At 36.4% G+C, this 25,077-nt stretch overlaps 1 protein-coding gene across 1 annotated transcript in view; it reads left to right on the top strand.

Moving 5' to 3' along the window:
- The window catches only part of LOC140148763 (dynein axonemal assembly factor 9-like), a 59,449-nt gene that overhangs the window by 15,498 nt on the left and 18,874 nt on the right, over positions 1–25,077 (top strand). The window contains exons 14-32 of the mRNA XM_072170818.1: positions 1,949–2,079; positions 2,749–2,833; positions 8,117–8,193; positions 8,700–8,790; positions 9,408–9,519; positions 10,087–10,157; positions 10,913–10,963; positions 11,533–11,617; positions 11,950–12,053; positions 12,787–12,933; positions 14,117–14,196; positions 15,099–15,197; positions 15,504–15,642; positions 16,348–16,436; positions 17,575–17,733; positions 18,444–18,651; positions 18,965–19,053; positions 19,751–19,837; positions 20,158–20,339. Coding sequence (XP_072026919.1) covers positions 1,949–2,079; positions 2,749–2,833; positions 8,117–8,193; positions 8,700–8,790; positions 9,408–9,519; positions 10,087–10,157; positions 10,913–10,963; positions 11,533–11,617; positions 11,950–12,053; positions 12,787–12,933; positions 14,117–14,196; positions 15,099–15,197; positions 15,504–15,642; positions 16,348–16,436; positions 17,575–17,733; positions 18,444–18,651; positions 18,965–19,053; positions 19,751–19,837; positions 20,158–20,339 — 2,086 coding nt within the window. The remainder of the gene's footprint in view (positions 1–1,948; positions 2,080–2,748; positions 2,834–8,116; positions 8,194–8,699; positions 8,791–9,407; positions 9,520–10,086; positions 10,158–10,912; positions 10,964–11,532; positions 11,618–11,949; positions 12,054–12,786; positions 12,934–14,116; positions 14,197–15,098; positions 15,198–15,503; positions 15,643–16,347; positions 16,437–17,574; positions 17,734–18,443; positions 18,652–18,964; positions 19,054–19,750; positions 19,838–20,157; positions 20,340–25,077) is intronic.

Genomic DNA, 25,077 nt, shown 5'->3' with positions numbered 1-25,077 from the left:
CAAGCGATTTGTGTTTCGGAGGCTTCAGTGAACAGCACTGGTGATCATAAAAGTAAAATATTTAGCTAACTACTACAAGTTGACATAAAAAATAGGTAAAAAATATCACAATTACCAATTTTCATGCTTTGCTTCTAAGTATTGAATTTCAGTTGTGACAAAGTTATCAGTATATTTTTCAAACATTAACCATAATGTCAATTTTTTTTTAAATTTATGACATTCTGCACATATCAAGTAATAATTACAATGCAGATATCAGTATGAAACACACCAATTTAGATATGCATAGATGATAATTAAGTTTACTGTTGTTTCGGAGGCTTCATTTGTTTCGGAGGCTTCAATTGTTAACGGAAAGTTTGTATTGGGTCCCATTTTCAAACGGTGATATATATCTCCACGATTTAAAAACATGTGACTTGAGGATCTACTTTGCTACATTTTGATAAATAGATTGGATGAGCTCTTTTATTTATATTTGCACAAGCTTGCTGAACAGTTTGTTTCGGAGGCTTCAAAAAGTTAACGGAAAACGGCTATTTGAAGTCAAGATTTTATAAAAATTTTAAAAGCTTGCAAATCGGCTAATTTTGTTACCCATTTCAAGTTAAGATAACAACTGTTATAAATCAAGAAGAAGTGAAGAAATAACCAAGAATTATGAACCAAAGCTACACCCACAAAGTTTGTTAACAATTGTTAACGGAAAATGAAGCCTCGAAACGACAAATATCAAGTCCGGTTCTCAAAAATACAGGGCCGTTCACAATTAAATCTAATGTGGCAGTGTTTACTGAACATATGACTGTACTTTCAGGATAAGAAAAATTATCCATGAACTAACTGAAGAAAACACAGGGTTTTACAAAAATGTTACTGTTTTTATAGTTTTTCAAAATGGCAATATTAAGTACATTTAAGCCTGCTAAAACTGAACGCAGTAACTCCCAAAGCTGATTATGCTACCCAAGGTAGCTGCTAACTAGATGACTTATGTGGCCAAAAATTATGGAATTCTGTGGCTTTATTAGAACACTACGGATTAAAATGTTAAAAATCCAAAGTTACACCCTTTACCGTGAAAATGACCATCTATGAAAAGAACGGTATTGTATTCAATCTATGTTTCCTGACATACACAGGTGATTAGTGCAATCTGCTTAAATTGTATTCATACAAAATACATAAATTTGTGAACTTGTATTTGTGTTGTGACAATGTTATTTTGGACATTGATTTTCTGACGTTGATATAAATAATGTCATTATGACTGTTTTGACATCAAGTTGTGAGCGTATTATTCAATCGTCCCTATTAAAGGGGCATTTTCGTGATCCACAGCCTCATCCCCCACTTTTCCCAAAAAAGTTGAGATTTTTACACCACTGGATACCTCTGGCTACATAATGTTTATGTACCAAATATTTCTTGCAGATTAATTCGTTTAGCAAAAATATCGCCAAATTTGAATTTCGTTCTGGTGCACCAGAACGAAATTACAACACATTGTCTATGGAGCAGTGTAATACACATAATCATGCATAACTCGCAAACGCAAAATCGGAATCAACTGAAATTTTGGGAATAAGCTTTTTTCGTGGATATCTACTGAAAAATGTCATAAAAAGAGGATGCTAGGTTCACAAAATACTCCTTTAAGTCCGGTCAAACATATGAATTAAAGTTAACTTCGTACATTTTTGAGACATACAGACCACATCATTAGCAAATGTTTCAAAAAGGCTTTTAAAAATCATGTCCAGGTATGTTAAAACAATGTTGTAAATATGTGACTATGCGACGTTACCTTGTTACAACCTAAGTACAACGTCAGTGAACATAGTGTGTTGGCAGGGATATACACAGTACTGATCAAAGTATAATATCATCACTTTAATACTAACAACCTCATTTTTTTTACCTCTCAATGTCTATGCATTACTAGGTATGTCAAGCCATATCTCCCAGAAGCCCTCTAGCCTGTGCGAGAACATACTTTCTCTCTGGAGGACACACCCCTTTACCTGTTACCGGTGCTACAGTACAAGCCCCACGACCACCCAAGACAGACCAAGAGTAAGTCACATATCAAAATAACAAAATATTAATGCAAGCGTGATATTATAAGATGACAGATCAATTCCAAAAATATCATATATGCACTATTACCATAATGACAATTTTGACAGTTTGTAGTGTAATTTAGCAAAATGAGTGATGGTAGTATAGTTCTATGTTGCATAATTAGTTCATTTTGTTCATTTGCTTGCTTGATTTTTGTATAAATATAATTATTGTATTTCTGTATTTTGAATCATGGTTTTTATAATTATCTTGTAGTTGATGATACCATTATACTTATTTGTAATACTAGTATATTGTAAATACATTGTTAATACTGTATGCTATTTTTGTAAATATTGTGTATCGTAATATATTTTGTTGCTATAACATGTATACAATGAGGGCCTGCTTGAAAAGCAGTGTTTGTCACTGAAGCAGTATTACCCTCAATAAAGAAAGAATAAATAAATAAATAAATAAATTTGTTTAGTATATTAATTACTTTTTATACACATTTTGTAGGGCTCCCTTTTCACACTGTATAATTCTTGTGTACTGCTCATGTGCAATAGGTTATGAAATAAATTCAGAAATTGAATGCTTCTTTGCATGTCCACCGACATTGAAATGACAACAGGATGTAGTAGTACTGAAGTCATTTTATGTTATGTTATTTTGTAGATTGTTGAGTAGGCTGTATGTAGTTGTTATTGATGCAGTACTTATGGCAATCCAGGCGTATGTGGAGAGCAACAGTTTTACTGAGGTAAGAGCAATAGTTTCCATAATGTACAATATATTTCTGAGAGGAAACTGAAATATAAAACCCTGCTTGGTTCTGGTTCTATACAGTTCAAGACTCCAAGTAGGGAAAATTAACTGGGTTTAATGTGTATACTGATGTATAATGAGTTGACTTTACTGGTACTTTTGTTGTAGTTGAGCATTGATATGGTAGCTTCCACTCTGTAATGGTTTGTGGTATGAATGGTTGTTATAAATGTATTTTGATGAAGAATTTGCTGGGTGATAGGTCTGTCACACTACGACGGACTGGATCAACGTACATCACCGAATACAAAAATATTTTATTCGGTGGAAAAATCACCAGTCCGGCAGAAGATTCGTGGGATTTTGGGTCCGATTCCGTTCGTCTCTCTATGCGTTAGGCCGCTAATAATCCTGCAGGCGTCTTATATCCGATCGTTCAACGTCCGACAATTGACCGGATTTGGGGTCCGATTCCGTTCGTCTCTCTATGCGTTGTGGCCGCTAATAATCCTGCAGGCGTCTTATTTTCGAGCGTTCAACGTCCGACAAATGACCGGATTTGGGGCCAACGTCCGACAAATGTCCGGATTTGGGGGTCCGATTCCGTTCGTCTCTCTATGCGTTGTGGCCGCTAATAATCCTGCAGGCGTTTTATATTCAATCGTTCAATGTCCGACAAATGACCGGCGAATCCGTCGCATGTGGCACCAACAGGGACGTCCACCCTATCAGAAAAGTGGGGGAGGAGAGGGTGTTTGAGAGAGGTTTTGACCCCTTAGAGGCAGTGACGTAGCAAGCACTTTTTCAGAGGGTGAACAAAGTGGGGAAAGACAACTTTTAAGGGGGTAAATTTTGATGAAAATGGTCAAATATTGGCTAATAAGTACAAAAGGGCTTCAAATCTGATATATCAGGGCAACCAGCGTCCGGGGGCAATAGAGGTGAGAAACCTTTGGACAATGAAGGCCCAATTGAAGCCATTTGTCATTTTTGGATCAATTTTAGCACTATTATTGGGTACTATTTTAGTACCGAAAGAAACGAAAAGCCTAATTGAAGCCATTAAAAAGTTTTCACCATTATTGTATAATATAAACAATTGTTTTAAAAATAACACGTGGATGTCCATAAAGAAGGCCCGATTTGAATTTGCAAAATTTAAAATGTTACACTGATCCACTGACACTTAGATATAAGACTTCAGACTCGTAATTTCAGGTAAAGCATGCATGGATTGATATGTTAAAGTCAGGAATAGACCTATAAGTCCGTCTTAAATACTGACTTTGGTGACAAAATATCACGGGCCCTGCATATGGACTGGCCGGCAGTAACTTTCACAGGCTTTTTGGGCCAAGGAACCACATTTAAGCACTGCCTATAATAATCACAGGCCTATACTTAGGCTTACTAGTACTACTGTCCTGGGCCTACTCAATAACGTATACAATTTAACCTTTCCATGTTTTTCTTCTTTTTTCTTTCTTGTCAATCACTAAAACTGGTAGGAATTTGATATTGCGTCCTCTACCCTTCAGAAAGTGCCCCTCCCTCAATACTACTTACATGCATAGGCCAATTACGTGCAATTTAACTTTTTCTCTTCTCTTCTCTCTTCAATTTTTCTCACTTTCTTTTCTTTTTTTTCTCTCCTTTCCCCCTTTTTTCTACTTGTCAGTCACTAAAGTACTGGGGAAATATGATATGCGTCACACACCCTTCAGAAAGTCCCCCCATGATCGATGCACATGTTCGCCATAGGCCTACATCCGCACAAGGGCCTGCGAAACACCATGTATATAAACGAAAGAATAACGAACAAACCCAGGGTATATATACAGAACACTACGAACACACATCGGACAACTTCCGAACATGTGTATTCGGCACACTCCGTTCAAGTTTTGTGCATGCACAAAACTTGAAACGTATTGTCGACGGACTAAACAAACATCACCTAACACGAAACGCATTTGGCGGATAATAACAGGACATATGAAGAACATAAAACGAACATTGACGAACACTAACGGATTTGCTAAAATACCATCCGTTTCTTATACGGAAGACCGATCCGTGTAGTGTGACACTAAGACGGTCTGGATCAGCGTACATCACCGAATGCAAAATATGCTATCCGTGGTGAAGGCCTCACAGGAACGTATTTGCAACGAACACGGGCCGAAAGTGCAGCGAACAAAGAAACGAACATGAACGAAAGGAGAGCGAACAAACTCCGGCAATATGCAGCACCATACGAACACACATCGGATAAATACCGAACATGTGTATTCGGTACACTCGCCAAACTTGCCGACAGACTTAACGAACATCACCTAACACGAAACGCATTTGGCGGATGATAGCAGGACATAAAAAGAACATAAAAGCGATCATTGACGAACAACAACGGATTTACTAAAATACCATCCGTTTCTTGTACGGAAGACCTATTCGGTGTAGTGTGACAGGCGCATGAAGTGTGTTAACCGGTGCAGTAGGGTTCGAACTGAGACAGCTTGGTGACTCTAGTACTAAAGATAAAGAATAGGCTGAGAATTGGTATCTTTTGTTTAGTAACAAGTTGTGGCCAGTCTAGGTCTTGTATGTTGGTGACACTGCTACTCTTGTTATAGTTTTGTTTGATGAAGCGGTCTGCCCTGCACTGAACAACTTTAAGATAGTCAATTTGGTCCACGGTGTAAGGGTCCCATATTGTAGCAAAGTATTTCAGGGAAGGTCTGACAAGTGATATGTAGGCTATGCTCTTGATTTCCTCTGTGCATTGAAGCTAATGAATAATATATCGGAGACCGGCAAGTAAAAAGAATTGAAATTAAAAGTGGCATTATTCTTAAAAAATTGTAAGGTGCTGATCAATATAATAATTACTTTTTGTAAATACCAAACACTATGCATTTCCGATATGTAAATGCTAGCAAATGAGTCATTTGAGATGGTAAAGATAATAACAAAAACAAACATCCCAGAATTTCTCCTACTTAACCAATATTTGCTAACAAAAAGTCAAGAACAAGAAACATGTTTTTTTGATGTTTGACCTCACTTTGGTATACTGTTAGGCGAGTATCAAAATTCCAAATAATTCAATCTTGAAACTTATTTGGCAATAGCCTAGAGTTGAATTTCATCAGTGACTGGCCAAATGTTGTTGAATACAGTTGACATTGCCTTATTTCTTTCAATCTAATGAATATGTTTCAGTCTCAAAATGGTCAACGGTTTCTCCAGGATGTCTGCATGAAATATGTCATATTTCTCTGTTGAACTTCATCAAATGATTGGTCATTAAGGTAGTTGACATTATCTTATTTCTTTCGATCTGAAGAATAAGTTTCTCAAAATGGTCAATGCTTTCTCTAGGATGTCTGCATCAGACATGTCATATTTCTCTGTTGGCTCAACTTTTGTGCTGCATTATTTCAGAGAAGTGATTTCCTTCTGCGTTTGACACATACATTGATAAAGCATATCTACAACATCACACTGAGCTGGGTATATTAGAGTTGCTCTTCCTTTATGTTTGCTCGAGGAATGTGTTGCCAAGTATGTACTTACAAGTGTATACTGAATGTGACACAGAACCATCTTATCATTATCTTTGGTATAACTGTTGATGGTTTGGTAATACTTCACTATGCCATTCAACAGGTTTTGACATACCAATATAGCACAACTTCAGCCAATGCAAGACTTTCACTATTTGGTAGTCCAGATAAACATTTTATGATACTACTTCCAGAAACTCGGTTCTTTCCAATGATAGATCATTGTCTTTAGCATGTTCTAGCATTGACTATTGAAGTATTCTTGGCACAATGTGGTGTCATGGTTTGCTCGAAACAACTCATGTGGAGCTCTAGTGTTTTGCACAAAAAATATCAAAAAACGATGTGTGGTTCAAAAGGGTAACCCCGAACAGGCACAATGCCCACAAACTGGGGTCCCTTATACACACATCAAACTAAAAGAACTAAAATATGAACATTATACAGTACATTGACCAGAGTATAAAATACAAATACATTTAGGAGAATATAAATATATTTAATACATGATTAAAATACAATAAAACACATCATATAGAATTCATCAAAAATGTCTATATTGCACAAAGGAAGTTACATGTTAAAATAAAGTCAATTAGACCCAATTTCCTCAATTTAAATATAGGAATGTTATGGGTCATGACATTTGTTATGTCTATTATAGTATGCTATCACACAAGTTGTGACATTTATCACACTATTCTCAAACTCATGTATTTCATTGTAGTGTGACTTGCACAGTGGTAGATCAGAGGAAAGATCCTGTGTTGAACTTCAATGGCATGGGCATATGTGGTGCAGAACCAGGACCAGTCCAAGTTACTTGCAGATAGTAGCTTTTCCTCATTGCATTCTTGATAATTTAACAAATAACATACATGTCTGTTCATATTGTATGTTTCAGTCATCTTGACCCTGGCGTAAAAAGGCTTCCATGGGCTCTCTTAATCGGTTGCAAAGACAATGTTGAAACTGTTCAAATACAAACCCTTCTCTCTGTCGTCAGACCATCACACTATATGTTTGTACTTGGATTCTTGTTTCTTACAACCAGGAGCTTGACAGCAATTGGCACATTCCTTCTAGCATGAGGTTACTTTTTGTACCGATTAGAAAACTGCCACTGTCTGTTTTCTCCTTTCTGCAGGATAAAATTCTTCTGTATGTGTTAAAAAAACAAAAATTACACAATTTCAGTTTCAGTTTATTGCACCCATTCAATTACAAAAAATACACATTTTATATAAAATAGTGATTAACATTTTAAACTTTTACAAAAACATGAGGAGCAGTGGATGAGAATGCCACTAAACGCACAGCGTGATGTTGTGGCACCCTTTATACATATTGTTCCAATTATACAATAATACTAAATAAAGCAAAAAAAGATGTGTAATTTAATACATTAAGAAAAAAACAACAACGAGTAGTGTGATAATCCTGCTGCAAATAAATACTATACAATTCAAATTGTGTACATGTATTATTTTGATACTTTTGATAAACCAAAATGATCTATATACCACATCCAGGGGCCTCACTTCCCCACAAAATGGCAATTGGAAATGAAGAGTCTGCCAAATGTACCCTTTTGGACATTTAAGTCCAATGCGTTGTTTTGCGTTGTTCTTATGACAAGCAGCCATTTGTTTGTGACAATTGAGCTATTACCGTTTCTTAAAAAATTCTGTGCATAATTTTGGTTGCAGGCTTATACTGTTGCTATGGATACACTGAAGACAGAATGTAAGGAAAAGCTACTTCCTGCTTCACTTTGTTCATCAAGGTAATGTATGCCATACATATGATGTAAGTTTTGTGCGGTAGTTGTGTATTTTGAAAAATACTGAATATTTCTATAAAGCCATGTGTTCCAGAGAATGCTTCATAGTTAAAGTATGAGACCCATTGCATTGTGTTACATCTTATGTTAGAGGTGCTTCCAAAGAAGTACCGCAGTCTTTTGCTCTGATTGACACGAGCGCCCTATTATTAAGCGATGTACATGGAGCTTTGTGTTCTCTTCAAAAGCGCCACTCTGCGCCGACCAACGCTTTGATACGTAGTCGGCCAATCATATAATCAATTTGTTGTTATGATTGTCAGATGATTTAATTAGCCAATCGGAATCCCACTTCTGCGTTTACGCCGTGTACGCCTTCAAAATGTAAACGAGTGCCCTTCTTCTCTGCCAGTGGTTTCAAGTTGTTAAATACTTCTGTTAAAGAGTTTTGATTTGTATACATTGAGCTTCTAACAGTTAATTTTGTGTATTTTCTTTTTGCTTCATAGGGATGTTGTTGAGTTTACAATGGAATGTTTAGATCATCATGGTAATAGCATACCAATTGACACTGCTCAATCCACATCATTCATTAAATCTGTAAGTAGTTCATTGGCTGATTTTATACATTTAAAAAAAAAAGAAAAAAAAAGCACAGTGATTTATAGTGCGCTACACACAGGCACAACGCCAAGACATTGATCCACAAGCCTTGGCACACGTTGTCGCTGATTCCATAAACCATTAAACAACAATTCAGAGACTTTTGCTGCTTCAAGAGCGCACACCCTAGACATTCCACAAATAACCTTTGCAACCAGGATCAGCTCCCCGAGTTTCGTACTGGTTAAAATGAGACAAATTAGCAGTAAGTTCCTTGTCCAGGGGAATTACAAGCTAACTCAATTTTTCCACGAGAGCGTACTAGGCACCGCCAGGTTCGAACCCGCAACCTCTCGCACCATAGTCAAACACCTTCTCAATTGAGCTAACTTTATACACCTGTCATGAGTTTGGTAGTCTATGTATTATTTACTGTCTAAACCTCACTTCACAATGAGTTCATAATTATGTAAATGCTCTTTAGATTATGAGTGAAAAAACATATTGCAACATTATTGAAAGTTTAGTAATACTACCAAATTATGTCACAAATGTAGATTCCATACTATCATATATTTTTATGTATTTGTAATGTTTATGTTTTTCCTATTTAGATTGGTCTTCGTGTAAAGAACATTGGTAGCTTAGAGCACAGTGGCAATAACCTAGGCTGTGTTGTATTTGCTGAGAGTTTCCTTGACTCTAGATTGATTGTAGCTAATCCAGGTAAATATTTATTTGAATCTAAACCTTTCAAGACAACCACCTGGATCAAAACATTCAATAATTTAAGTAATTGTAAGAATTATGATTTCAAGATTGATATGACTTGATTTGAGGTGAGCAAATTTGCTCAAGATACTGCATATAGGCCTACATCTTCTCTAATTAAAAAAGCACAAGGAACTCGGTTTTAGTGAAAACACCAATTATGTCAATCAGTATCATCAGTTGCTGTCAGTATGTGGGAGCCTAAACATATTGACATCATGCCATTATCCTCTGCTTTATTGTACTATAGTTTTCAGCACGGTTCTTCAGCGGTATGCCAATTTGGCGCAGTTTATGATGTATACGGAAGTAGTGTTCTGATCGGCTAATTGAATCACATCAGCATCACATCAGCACCTCATTCGCTGGTCAAGCTGCGAAGCATCGCATGACCTAGTTCTTTTTACGCAATAATCATGAGCAGGCGGACACCGCTGAAGGAATTTGCTGAATAGTACATTCCACTCTGTACATTTTTGATATTGACAATGTGATATGTGCTTCTATCTCTTGTTACTCTAGATGAGCGTAAGTCTTTTGACACCCAGCACCTTATCATCACTAGTCGAATCCCAAGATACATCACATGGGCTGTAAGTATGCAATATGGTGACACACCAAGTAATTAACATCACAGCTTGTTACATGTGGTGTGGATTTGCTTGATCAACCAGGAGATATGTTCACATTCATCGTCATCAAGAACGACAATTTGATGATGATGTCAGGGTTGTAGCTATAGTCTGTATATCTACCTCGAGTCGCCGGCACTAGCTATGAAGTTCAGCGTGTTCTGTGTTAGCTTAGCGTTATTTGGTGCGTGTACATACTTTTACGCGCGCGATCAACATGCCGCATATGTACACGCAAGAAACTACGCTAAGCCAACACAGCACACTCTGAACTTCAAAGCTAGTGCCGGTGACTCAAGGTAGATATACAGACTATAGCAGAAATTGAGTGCCGGGCGGCAATTTACAGAATTTGCTTGAATTAGGGAAGATTTCAACAAAAGTGGACACTTTAAGGATAGATTTGGCAAAATACACATGTTTCTTTAGTTTGAGTAGTGGGCTCTACTCCGCTCTAGCATCAAAATGAACCTTCAGTGGTCGTAAGTGAGTGATGGGCACCACCGCCAACTGCCGCCCACCGTAGCTACAATCCTGGATGATATCACAGTATTGTAACATGGACATGAAATCTGAAAGTGAATATTGATTTTGTAGAACACAGGAGGTTCACTTCGCTGGATTGCATCACATAATATAGATTTGTGACTTCTATGAAATGTGTCTGCTTCCATTTAAAAGTTGTCCATGTTATCTATTTATTTGTATACATACAGGGAGACATACAGAAAGAAGCACAAAGTGAGGTTGTAAAAGCATTTACCAAGGTAAGCTTACAATAGTATGAACAACTGACAAGTGGTTTCTAGACTTTGTAGGCTGTGGCACCAAATATAATTTGCCTAACCTCAATCTTGATTACAGAAATAGGAATATAGGTTCATTCATTTCACTATTTCACATTGTGGTTGTGAAAGTGGTTTGGACGAGTTGATTGATTGCCGAAATACAAATGCTTAAGCCTTAGGCTAAATGCTCTTAAAATATGCACTCACTTTATATCATGTATGTATGCAAATTTGATCTTCGAAGTGTTAAACAACACACAACCTTTTCAGCATCTGTTTGTTTAAAACTACCGTGTTTATCATCAGTAAGTGGTCTCCAGCTCCCCTTCCCTTTATACTCGATATGTGGCCACTGTTGTTTGCCCAAGGCATGTGATTTGCATGCAAGCATCAAAAAACTCCCTTCTGCATTGATTCTATTTTTAGTTACTTAACTGATCTTGCAGAGGAAGGGTTATGGAAAATAGTGATGTGCTCATATCATTATTGGAAACTGGTTATATTATCGTCGCATACAGAAACCTGATGTTTGGTTTGTTTATTTGCAGGGATCCTTGCCTTTTGGTAAAGTGCTTGTGGATGGTGAGACAGCCCTTATTCTTGGTAGCTCAAAGTTGTCAGCAGTTCATGAAGGTAAGATGACCATTGGAATTAATTCTAGCTATATAAGATGAGAAAATAAAGCTTTTTGTGTCATAGATAATGGACCTGTGTTATCTAAGGCAACTTTGTCTAAGCTGTGATGAAAATGAGTAGGCAAGTTGGCTCAGTGAACTCATAAAGATATGATATGTTCATGTTACAGGAAGCCAAACCTGGCTGTGTTAGATTATTTTGAAATGTAATAGGGTATGTACATATCATGGGTTGATGCTAAGAGAACTTATGAAGTGGGCCAAATCCATTTGAATGTTTACAGTACATTATAAACAAAAATAAAAAAATATGTTATTTTTCATTTGCAGGAACAATGTACATCTGTGAGCGTGGTATAATTTTCAACCAAGCCAGGCATGGAGTGGTTGTCTTTCCCAAGTCTCATTTTGAAGATTTACAGTTCTATGATGGGGTAAGCTTGTACGAATTTTGTTGGTATATATGCTAATAGAATACACACCATTGGATCCACATTTTATTACAAACTATTGACCTGTGTGTTTGTATTGAAGAACATGTATATGAATTATGATGGGATGTTTTAATTAATCCTTAGAAACTTGGAAAGAAAATTGAAACAAAACCTTCAAACATCTGCTTAAACTTAAAGCCATACTATAACATTTGCCGAAGAGGACGCCCTCAATATTTTTCAAAATTCTGGGTTTTTTTTACACGATTATATTGTAATTTAATAAACCAACATACCCTGCAAAAATCAAGACCCTAGGTGCTGTAGTTTAAATCCAAGATTTTGAATAGGCGATGCTCATAACACAGTATGTGCATAGCGTGCGGGATGGTGATCTACACAACGAAGGATCATACAGTAACATGACCAACGGAGTGATACATATTGGCAACATCGGCGCTGGTAGCAAATTCCAATTTTCTTTGCTTTGCCTTAGTTGTTTGGCTCAAAACTAAAAGGGGATATATCTGACAGTAAAAGCTAACTTTTTATGGCAAAGAAATACATATTTTGTATGAAAATGTTATAATACGGCTTTAATGATCAAACAAACTTGGTATTTCTACAGCAGCATTATACCACTCACCAACATATCAAATGTGAAGTCTGTTTTTTTCCAGCCTCTGGATGACCATCAGAATGTACTGATGTTTCATTTTATTTGTATTTTCAGGAATCCTCTGGTTCAACAGGGATATTGGTTGTGACCTACCGACGTTCTCTCTGTCATTATCTTCCTACTGAGTGCCACAATGCAGAAGACATGGTCATGTTTGCTTTCTCTCCAAGGACCAAAATACGCAAAGCTTTCTACAGCGACGTGAGTAGATGACTAGGACTCTGTTTATTTTCTGAGTATTTGGAAGTTGCAGAATTAATGATTTTATTGTGATTAGTGTGTTATTTATTTATTTATTTATTTATGCTTTCATTATACAGGGTAGCCCCTTCAGTAACAAAGCACTGCTATTCTAGGGGCCCTGTTACAAAGTATAAGAATACAATTGAAAAATATTTACAGTATCATACAATGGAAAAATAACATACAAATATAATAAACAAATATAAATATGAAACAATCATATAATGATCAATCACCCTTAATGGAGTGTTTGAATTGACCAAGGTAATCCACACTGAAGTGCCCATGTATCACCACCGTGACGAAAACTATGTGTGGATGCGGATGATATCAAGATGCTGCTGGTTTTAAGTTTCTTGGAAAATGGAAAAATACATTTGACATTGTATTGAAATGCCTTTAGTTTCTGCATGCTTGTAATTTGATAATAGTTCAATGTATAGTCAATTGATGTATAATGCAAGAGCTAATAAAACGTATTGAATAGTCACTAGTCTAATTATGTCTGACATATCATACTATAATATTGAGAAAAATGTAGTTGATTAGACAATTAATGTGACACGATTTGCTCCATGGGGGCCAAAGGAGACATTTTTGAAAATTGAGTTACTGTAATTATTACATTATACATACAATAGGCTATCATTTACTGAAAACACCAAAGGTCTAGCATACTTGGTTCGTAAGTTATGAGGTGTTTTGATGTCTAATTTCTTATTTATTTTATGGTTTTTACTCTATATTTTTACCTTTATCTGAGTTTCAAATTTGCCGCCTTTGGCCCCCATGGACCAGATCATGTCACAAATAGACCAGGGTCTACCTAAAATCACATTATGAAGTGAAAAATTACATGTTTGCATTGAAAATAGGGGTAGAGATTTTACCACAAATAATTTGTAACAAACAAAAAGCTGGATTTGGTATTTCAAGATAGCTGGTTCAAATATTGCTATAGCCAGATGTATTTGATCCTTTCTCTTAAAGTCAAGCATGATGGCAAGAAATCAATAGCTTTGAAAAAGTGTCTTTAGAATGCAAACATTCAACATCGCTTACTACAAAAGGTACAATTCATCATTGGAAACTGAGATTTGGTCAACACTTTGTTAAATATTATTTTATCTTTATTTCATAGGTATTGTCTCCATGGCAGAATTCTAATGAGGCACCCCCTCTTAAGCTTGTGGACAAGGTTCCAGACTATTATGCAGCAATGTGAGTTATTGTACAGATCATCTATGCTTAAAAATATGGTTCTTCACTTCTAGTTAACATTGTTTTTATTTATTGGTCAATGGTGCAAAACAAATAGATAGTAAATTATACAAGTGTTGGTGCAGAGAGGTTGATGCGTTGAGGCACAGAGAAGTATCCATAACAACGGCAACAGTAACAACTGCAGCTCTAGGAATACCATCAAATAATGAAATTATGTTGGTCCACAGTACAGAACACTCAGTGCACATTGTCTGAGTATGCAATTAGGTCAAAAAATAAATTATTTGGCTGTTCTCAACCAAACGACCCTACTTTTTGAGCTGACCCAAAACGTTTTCATTTTGAAATTCTTTTTTTTAAAATTTTACTTGCCATTATATTGCCACATAATAAATTGAAAACAATATTTTCAGGGTACATATACAAAAGTTCCTGCGATTATGTAACCTAATTTTGGGGTGATGTTGTGACCCTGAACACCTGTTTCATCAATACAATAAGTCTTGCAGTAACTAGGTTGAGAAGGATTTTGCAATGTACAAATGTAAATTTTTACTAATTAATAAATAGTTGTTTTTCGCACTTGAATTCTGCTACTTTTAGTAAAATATAGGCCTACACCAAATGACAGTTGTTACACATGACATCATCCTTGCTGTGAGACCTGTGGCTTTTTGAGTACCGTAATTCCAAATGTTTTTGTTTTTGTTTTTGTTTTTTGATACTGTGTATATGTCAAAATTCAAACTGGTGTCCATCTTATCTATCGCAGTGCTTTCAACTCTTAGCTGTTGGGGCATTATGCATCAAAGAAAACACAAATTGATGTCTGAAGCAGATATAGCATAGGTTGTTCCAGTGCAGTATAATTCTAATGTCTATATTTGTTTACATTACAGCTATAATGAGCTTCAGTTGAAATATGACACTGACTACAAACTAAAGGCTGCCAGCAAGCCACTTCATACAGCAATGGCTCATTTGCCAGAATTGGAAAGGTCAGTTATATGGTCATAGAATGGTATGTGTGGTTATACCACAATTGGGGATGAGACTACAACTTTTTGGTTCATAACATCTAAACGGAATATATTTCATGCCTTAAATTTCACAGGATTATGAGACAAATTTGAGCTTTTTGCTGATGTCAAAATATCCACTTTGACAAAGTGGGGGATGAGGTTGTCGATCTGGTCACACATCTTTAAAAAATACTAATGTAATTGCCAATTTGCACTCTAAAAACTGCACTTGTTGATTTATTTAAATTAAGTTGTTTGTGACTTGATTTAATTTGTTATTAGGTTTGTAGATCATTTCTCAGCCAGTAGTGTGTGTCAGTCACCCATACCATACACAGATCTACCAGCTGTATTGAGACAATCAGGGTCCCCTGAAGCAGCACCAGAAACCAATGGGGAGTCTTCACAGTCAAACACTGAGGTATGATTAGGAATGCTTTGAAAATCAAGTAACACTCATTTTACATGTGTCTTTATATGTGTACCTCGTCATAAACGCGTATTGTGCTTGCTCATTACGCTCTCATTGACTAGATATAAAGCTTATTATACGCAGTCACTGACTAGATACAAAAATGTCTGGTTAGCTGTGTTCTTTGATGTTTCCCGTAGTGGTATGATAATGTTGCTTACTGAGCACCCATAATACTTCATGTGTTAAAGCCATATTATAACATTTGCTGAGGAGAACGCCCTCAAAATGTTTGTAAATTCAGGTTTTACACGATTGTAATGTACTTTAGTCAATAAAGATACTCTGCAAAAATCAAGACTTTAGGTGTTGCAGTTTTGTCAAAATCCTAGATTTTGAATAAAAAGATGGAACCGGCATTTTATTATTACGATGGAAACATTAGTCGAACACGTATGCACAGTACATACACGGCGTATGGGATACACATACACACCCCGAGGATCGCATCAGTATTATAACCCGGGAGTAACATGCATGGGCGCTAGTAGTAAATTCCAATTTTCTATGCTTTACCTCACTTGTTGGCTCAAAATTAAAAGGGACATATCTGACAGTAAAAGCTAACATTTTATGGAAAATAAATACTAATCTATTTTTACAGAAATGTTATAATATGACTTTAATGTTGCATATTTGATACTTGATTGACAGGTGGTGATAACCATAGTAACAGGTGTACCTGGAAGTCACAAAGACAACCTATGTAAGATACTCACCAACATGGCCAAAGAACAAAGCAGGTATGTACAGCATCATCATCATCTTCTAATACTGTGCAGAAACCTCCAATGGAGAATACTTGCACATTGTAGTCTATATATCTACCTTCAGTCGGTGACACTAACTTTGAAGTTCAGCATGTGCTTCATTGGCTTAACGTTGTTTCTTGCGTGTACATATGCACCACTTTGATCACGCGCGTAAAAGTATGTACTTGCACCATGTAACGCTAAGTTAACATAGAACACGCTGAACTTCAAAGCTAGTAACGCTGACTGGAGAAAGGTGTATAGACTATACGAAGTTTTGAATTGAATCAAATACTGGAACTTACATTTTTTTGCAACTTGCTACGTTGCGTCTGAAACCATCAGACTTCATCAGGCAACTGACCCGTTGGGCTGGTCATGTGACACTTTGAGACGGCTAGGGATCGTCTTGATGGCCCGGTCCCATGCGTGAGATAAGTTGTGTCTCAGTCCCCCTTTCTTGTTAAGTGACGGCTGCTCTACTCTCTCCCAGATGGCTTCCTTGATGCCTCTCCTATGCCACTGTTCCTCCTTATCGAGAATCACTGCGTCCTCGGTGTCAATATTATGACCAATGTCACTTAACAAGAAAGGGGGACTGAGACACAACTTATCTCACGCATGGGACCGGGCCATCAAGACGATCCTAGCCGTCTCAAAGTGTCACATGACCAGCCCAACGGGTCAGTTACTTGATGAAGTCTGATGGTTTCAGACGCAACGAAAAAAAAAAAAAAAAATGTAAGTTCCAGTATTTGATTCAATTCAAAACTTTGTGATTTTAACGACTGGATGACTGAGAATATTCACTATTTTGTATAGACTATAGTTGTGGTGCATTCAAGTAAGTGCAGACAAAGACTGGTGCTGATCAAAAACTAAATATACAAGGTGAATGTGCAGCTATTAAAAAAGATAACAGCTGAAATGCTTTACCACATTTTTTATGAATCTGAAAAGATTAGTTGTATCATAATTACTGAAGAACTTAATTATTAATTATAAGTAATTACAGTCCAGTGTATGTACATTCTTCTTTCAGTAGTACTATTGTCATACTAAGGGGATATGTGTATTTTATGTATTGCAACATTTTATTTGAGATTTGTGTGATATGTAATATTTTCAGATGGGTAACCTTGAAGCCTCCTTTAGACTCCACTGAAGGTTTCACTGCTGAGAGTGTGCAGAGCTCATTAACAAAAGTAATAGCTGCTACAAAGAAAAAAGGCATCAGGGCAGCTATTGGTGGTAGGAAGAAAATGAGAGTACTTGTGGTTGTACCGGGGTAAGTACATTATGTTGATCAAAATTATGAAATTACTTTGAAATTGTCTGATTTGATTTGAAGAAAATTTTCAAGAATTTTGTACAAACAACTTATATTTAAACAACGTAATGTCTCGTAAGTTCAAAATTGTGTGTAAAGTAAAATATGTCTGAAGTAGTTTTTAGAGCTTCTGTGGACTTCAAAAAATCTGTTTATAGTGTTAAATCACCATCTAGAGGTAACCATTATACCCCTTTTATATGTGACCTGCTACCACGGAATCCACCATAAGTTGCCACGACTTTATACTCATTTCGTTGAGTTGGTAGTTTCAAGATTTTCGGTCTAAGTTGATGTTCTTTGTTTGTCGCGCACCTGTACAAGCCAGTAGTATGATCCATTGTACCCCCCATTCACAAAGGACAAAGACTCAAACAAAGAACATCAACTTAGACCGAATATCTTGAAACTACCAACTCAACAAAATGAGTATAATTATAAAGTCGGTGCGACTTGTGGTGGATTTTGTGGTAGCAGGTCACATTTCTTGTAGAATATATAATTTTATTTACAATTTAATCAACCATTGGGAAAGCTGTCAGCCATAAATTACAAAAACAAAGGTAACATGTTGCTAGAATGCTTGCTGTGCTTTCATTCTGAAAAAGAAAGAAAGACAAAAACATATAAAACTTTGAATTTAAGCGCTTAAATTGTTTTGCTTCTAGGTATGCAGACACAGTGCAGGTTGTTCATGCAATCACCAGTCATCCTGACCCTGATGTGGCTAAACAAATTCGTATTGGTGCTGTAACAGCCTGTGTGGATCCACGCAATACATTTATGGTGAATAGAATGACTCAACCAAGACTACTAGACCAATGTATGCAAGGATGGGTTAACAATGTACTATTTACAAGCTCAGCAAGTGGACCTGTAAGTATTTCATGATAAAATAGCTGAAAACTAGTTGGCTCAACAATGAGTCCAATTTCAAAAATGCTGTTGTGTTAAACTGTAAACTTTATGTCATATACCCAAAAAGGGTTTTTTTTTCTGAACCCCCAAAATACCATACTGTAACTGGTTTACCTTTTGCGTGTACAACAGGATTGCTAACGAATTATGTACATCTGTGATGTGCATGTACATTATGATCAGGGTACGCATTAATGATCGCAGAGCGTAACAGATTCTGTACAATTGTGATACTGACTATATATTTTTTTGTCTGTTCATTTGTGTACAGGACCGTGACTTGCAAGTAACTCAAGAACTGATTAGAAGAGTGAACCCACAAGTTGCTTTCATACTGGCAAACAATGGTGAAATTACAAGGTATAGAATAAGTCATATCAATTATATTTTAAGTAATTAAGTTGAGAGAAATGAAAACCAATTAGCTTGAATTTACTCTGACAAATGGTAGTAATAAGCTGAGAAATCTTGTGTGTGTGTAGGGGTGTGTTTGTATCAGGGTTTTTTGTGTGCATTTGTGTGCATTGGTAAGGTGTCAACTGTAGACTTCTTCTCGATACACTTTACATAACCATCATACAACATATCGTGGATATCAGCTATCTGAATTGAAATTTGAAATAATTTGCCCACGGTTAATGCATAATCTTTTACCAGTGTGCATTTGTGTGTTTGTTTTCAAATGTGCAGCCACAAGGACATCATTACTAAAGTTAAATTTTTATTACTTCTGTGGTCTGTGCTGTGCGCCGAGCATACACAAGCATAAATACAGAAGTGATAAACAGTTACGCTGATTGGCTAATCAACTGTCTTGACCACAAGACGGTTGACCCATTGGTTGTCAGCGAGTAAAAGGGGAGGAGACCACGCAACTTCTACGCGATCGCTAATCACCAGCATGTACCTGGACCACAGAAGTAATAAAAAATTAACTTAAGTTTAAAATGTTGGTTTCAGGGTTGGGATTTTGTTCATACACTGTTTGAAAAAAAAAAAATTGTGATACTTTACTTTGTGTATGTGATTTTTGTGTGTGATTTTCAAACCTAATTAGGAGTGGTGACATAGAGATGATTCTGTCAGAGACAGCGTTCATGACCCCTGACCTTGTAAGAGCCAGACATCTCATCACACCTGGATGGTAAGTGTATTCCCTTTTGTGCAGATGTACAAAATAAAAGACAGAAATTGAAAAAAAAAAGTTCACATCCCAGTGCCTTGTCAATCAAAGTCTGTGTGGCCCATGATTAGTTAGCATAGCATAACTAGGGAGGTGTTTGATTGACATGGACTAGTTTCTATTTCTATCTTTGATTGTGAAGCATTTTGTTACTAAAGAATTTTTTAACCTTTTTAACATATTTGAAACAAACAGTGACAAATTTGTATTCATGTGAACATTACAATTATGTCCTGTATCAAGCCTAATTACTACCAAGTAATCCATTTGTATCCAACCAGGTGGTTAGGTGCTATATCATCACTGTCCATGTACCCATCATTACATGAAGTCTGCATCAAATTCTATCAACCACTAGAGAAGAACAAGTTGATGGCTAAGTTACGCAATCTAAAGACGTCATTGTGTGCTAGACCAATGAAAGGAAACATCTACTGCATCAGGGGCCGTACCAAGTTTACTGGTCAGTTCATTTTCTTTTGTATTATTTAATTGACACTTATTAGATAGATAGTTACATTCCACATAGTAAATTTTCTAGTCCGACACTTTTCCGTTTTTGTCGGTAAAATCTGACACAAAAATGGACAAATCCAGTGGAATATAATTCAGTCCGGAATCCAAATAAAATAGCATAATTCCAAAACACTTCACCGGGGCTTTCTGCTTGTAAAATCCACACAACAAGTTTTAATTCCAATAGCATGTTGAAAACAGTCTCCTACTTCAACTTCCAATCACAACTGACAAAGATGCCGTTAATGATCAACTTGTCTGGCTCTGTCTTACTGAATGTAGCCCGTTTCCTTTCCTGTCTAGCTTGCTTCAACTGCGGCAACAGAACCTTCATGGCTGCGCGTATCTTTTGTGGATAGTCCTCTAAAATCGCTGGCTGTTTCCCCTTTAATTTCCTGGTGTTGTGTAAAATGTTCTCTTTATCTGTATATCGTAATAGCTGGATCTTGATGGGGCATGGGCTTCCTTTCTTTGAGAAGACACAATGTAGTCTTTATATGTCCATTTCAGAAGCATCTATATCAAAATTCTGTTGCAAAAATTCAACAAAAACTTGCTTCGTATCTTCCTTGCCGTCTGGACCCGGTATGGAAAACCTCTGGATAGTGCTTCTAATATATCTAAGATATCACAGCTTTGTTGGGTGTGTTTGGAACATCATTAGCTGAACAAATGGAAGTACTAGAAAAGGTTGTAGATCAGTGCCTGGCTGTTTTGATGATTTTGAAAGTGCAATTTGGTTACGCAAGCAGGAAGGTGTTGGTAGAAATTTTCCTCTGCTGTTTGTAAAATTGGTCTTCTTCTTTGTAAATGTGGTCAAATTCAGACGCTGTTACTTCTAGACCTTTTAAACCAGGCAAGCTAGTGCAATTTGCATCGCAGATGCCCCGTTGCACTTTACAACTATAAAAGGAAATGCACACACCTAAAAAATACAATATGAAATTTACCCATACAACAGATTAAGCTTGATGACACTGGAGATTAAAAACTACACCTTTAAAGTTATCTAAAAAAAATTGCAGCAACAATGTTTAAAAACAAATGCCAAACATGTACATAATCAGTATTAACATGATAAAAAGATGTCTTTGTGTGTCTACAAATTACATATGAATGTGCAGAGCCTTCAATGATAGGAATGGTGGATGCTGCTGTTGAGCTATCAAATTCACAAGTGTATGGTTTGCAAAGAATGAACTCTAAAGGAATCTATCTTAGGGGGCAGCTGGAGTCTATAGACAATGTTAAGAAATCAGCGGTCTTCAGAGACTGCTTGTTTTGAGTCATGAGTCAATCCTAGCTCTTTCAGCATCCTTGTAACTCCCTTCATCAAAGGCCACAAGTACCTCTGTTGCATGATGCATTGCCATCGGAAGAACAACCCAGCGTCGGTAAAGACAACCGATATTATAGTTTTCATATGTTTTCTGTGGCTCACATAGTGAACATGAACACTGAATGGCAAGATGGTTGTGATGAAGCAAAGTTGTATGGAAAACCCTCTGGATAGTGCTTCTAATATATCTGAGATATCACAGCTTTGTTGGGTGTGTTTGGAACATCATTAGCTGAACAAATGGAAGTACTTGAAAGGGCTGTAGATCAGTACCGGCTGTTTCAATGATTTTGCAATTTGGTTACGCAAGCAGGAAATCTGAAGGTGTTGGTCAAAAATTTCCCTCCTCTGTTTGTGAACAGTGGTCTTCTTCTTTGTAAATGTGGTGAAATTCAGACGCTGTTACTTTTGGACCCTTCGAGTCAGACGAGCAAGGCACTCTCAAAAAAATGCATTTCATAGTTCCTAATGGATGACTTACCTTTTACCTTTTGAGCCAAATAATTATTGCTCTCTTAAAATAATGCATTTCATGTATGGATGACTTACCTTTTACCTTTTGAGCCAGATGAGTAAAACTCTTTCAAACTAATGCATTTCATGTAGTCCCTAATGGATGACTTACCTATTTTATTTTATTTATTTATTACACTTTATCACTGGTATATACAATAGTTATAATAACATCAAAATATATTGCACATGAATATTCAAAAGTACATACAAAAAAAAAGGAAGTAAAGATAACATTTTGCACCAGTGAAAGGCAAGGACTAACAGGTGATCAAAATAACGATCAACCAAAGATCAAAACAACAAGGACACTCCCTCCCCCCTCCCAAAAAATTTGACCCCCAAAAAAAAAAACACCTTTTGAGCCAGACAAGTAAGGCTCTCTCAAAATAATGCATTTCATGTAGTCCCTAATTGATGACTCCCCTTTGCTGTAATCATGAAGAAGATCTCCTGAAACAGATTTGGAAGCTATCTGATCTGAAAATAGGTGATACACATTTTGTGGATCTGCCTGTCCAGAGAGAAGATAGGACTTCTATTATATCCCACATTAATTTCCTCTCTGGTTTTCTCCGACTTGGGAACTTTATTTGGGTCTGCTTTGCTGTTCAAAGCTGGACAATGACATGGCCTATATGGCCCAGGCATGAAAGCCAACCATCAGATGTGGTGATCAATGCCATCTTGTCAGTACAGTTAATCACCATTTCATGCACCTCGTCAGTTGAAACAAAACAAAAGTTCTTGCTCTGGAAACTATTTGCAAACCCACCATTGTAAATTCTTGGAGACAACTGGTTGGAAACTGTCAGTAAGAGAATGTGTAATGATTCTGAGATATATATGTCTGTCTGTCCACAGATTGGTACACGTAAAGGAAAAATGTAATACAGAGTAAACATTTTTGTAATAAATTAGTTTCAATATACAAAATGCAATGCATAATAATTAATATACAAATGAGATAATAATAATATTATTATATTACAAAATAATACTACAATATTGTGGTGTGTGAGATGTAGATGCCACAGAAATGCAGAGCTTGTAGAGGTGTGGCACAGAACAAGTCTATTTGGATGCATACATTTTGCAAAAGAAAAGTAAAGTTTCTGATGGTTAAAAACAGACCCGAATAGAAAACCACGTCCCTATGGATGAAGTTATTCCAAAAGCTGAAAGTGACATCTTTCTCAGAATGCTCCCATGCAAAACCTCTTAGTGAAATTGTGGATATACCTGAAGACTATTGAATCTGCCATCAAGTTGAGATAATCTTCCCTGGATATCACTATCCTCAGAACTCTGCCAGTTGTGTTCTATACAATGCTTCCCACACTTGCAACAAAAATTGGTGTTTTTTGTCAAAATTGTTGGAGTTGGCAACAGCATTATTCATTGCTCTATGATGATATAATGTCAATAGTGTACACAGGCACCCCTCCATATCTTGCATAAAGAAGCCTGTGCATACTTGAGAAGGTACCACTTACCTAAGTAAGGCAATACACAATCCAGCTCTTCAACAGTTATCCAGCTCTTTCTCTAAGTTAACAATCAGATTTTACGTCTTCCCATTACCAACTGCATCCAACTTCTCCACAACTTTTCCAACACAGTGTTTCTCCTTCAACATTGCAAGGACCTCTAAAAGGGTGTTTTTCCTGTTGGCTGGTTTGGAAATAATGGCAGTGAAGTGAACTTGTTTTCTCAGGTTGACTTGGGTATACGTACCTCAATGAATCCTTCAGGTTGGGAAGAAACAAAATAAAATGTTGACATGAAGACAATGTCTTCATCATCATGTATAAAAAACTCTTAAACTCTGCATTGTATCGTTGATTTACTCTCAGGTTTTCTCCAACTTGTGAACGTTATATTTGTGTCTGCCTTGTGTTCAAAGTTGGACAATGACTTGGCCCTCTGGCCCAGACATGAAAGCCAGCCATCAGATGTGGTGGTCAATGCCATGTTGACAGTAATTAATTGAAACACAACAAAAGTTATTTGCTCTGGAAACTAATTGCAAACCCACCATTGTAAATTCTTGAAGACAGCTGGTGGGTGGAATGATTCTGAGATATATGTGTCTGTCTCTGAGATGTACATAATAATAATAATAATAATAATACTTTATTTTTATAAAGCGCATTTACATCAAACAAGATCACAAAGCGCTGAACAATATTAAAACAAAATATAATAGTACAGATAAAATATAAAAACATCAATAAAAAGTACAGATAACATTATCATAACAAATTAATATGAAAAACAAGATAATCACGAGATAATATAAGATAAAAGAAAAATACAATAACACCAAGATGGGTAATGCAATGAAGGAAAGATTAATGAGCATCAGATGCAGAAACACATTGCACTAACCAACTGGCTAACAGCAAAAAGCAAATGATGTAGGGCCGCCACAACAAATTCACGAGAGTAAAAAACAATCAAAACTGAGCGGGCGTACACCAAGAGCAACAAACAATATGAATGAATAAAAATATATAACTGCAAAAAGAAACTTAAACTAACACCTAAAATGCAATCTGCACACGAAACGGAAACACGAGAGCAAAGGCTACAAAAATTAACTGTGCAGAAAGCAAAAAGGAAAAAATTTGAAGCAAAATTTACCAACAAATATATAGACAAAAACCGTGATGAGAATTGCAAAGGAAGAGGTGAACGAGCAAGAGCAAAACAATAACAACAATGCAATTACCATCGGTCTAATATAATAATAAGCAATACCATCGGTCTAACATAATAATAAGCAAATACCATCGGTCAAACATAATAAGCACAAGAAAAGCAAAAAACT

This window comes from Amphiura filiformis, chromosome 3 (assembly GCF_039555335.1).
Source record: "Amphiura filiformis chromosome 3, Afil_fr2py, whole genome shotgun sequence".
Taxonomy (NCBI): domain Eukaryota; kingdom Metazoa; phylum Echinodermata; class Ophiuroidea; order Amphilepidida; family Amphiuridae; genus Amphiura; species Amphiura filiformis.
The sequence above is the reverse complement of the archived record's forward strand: the minus strand, read 5'-3'. Positions and strand labels throughout refer to the sequence as shown.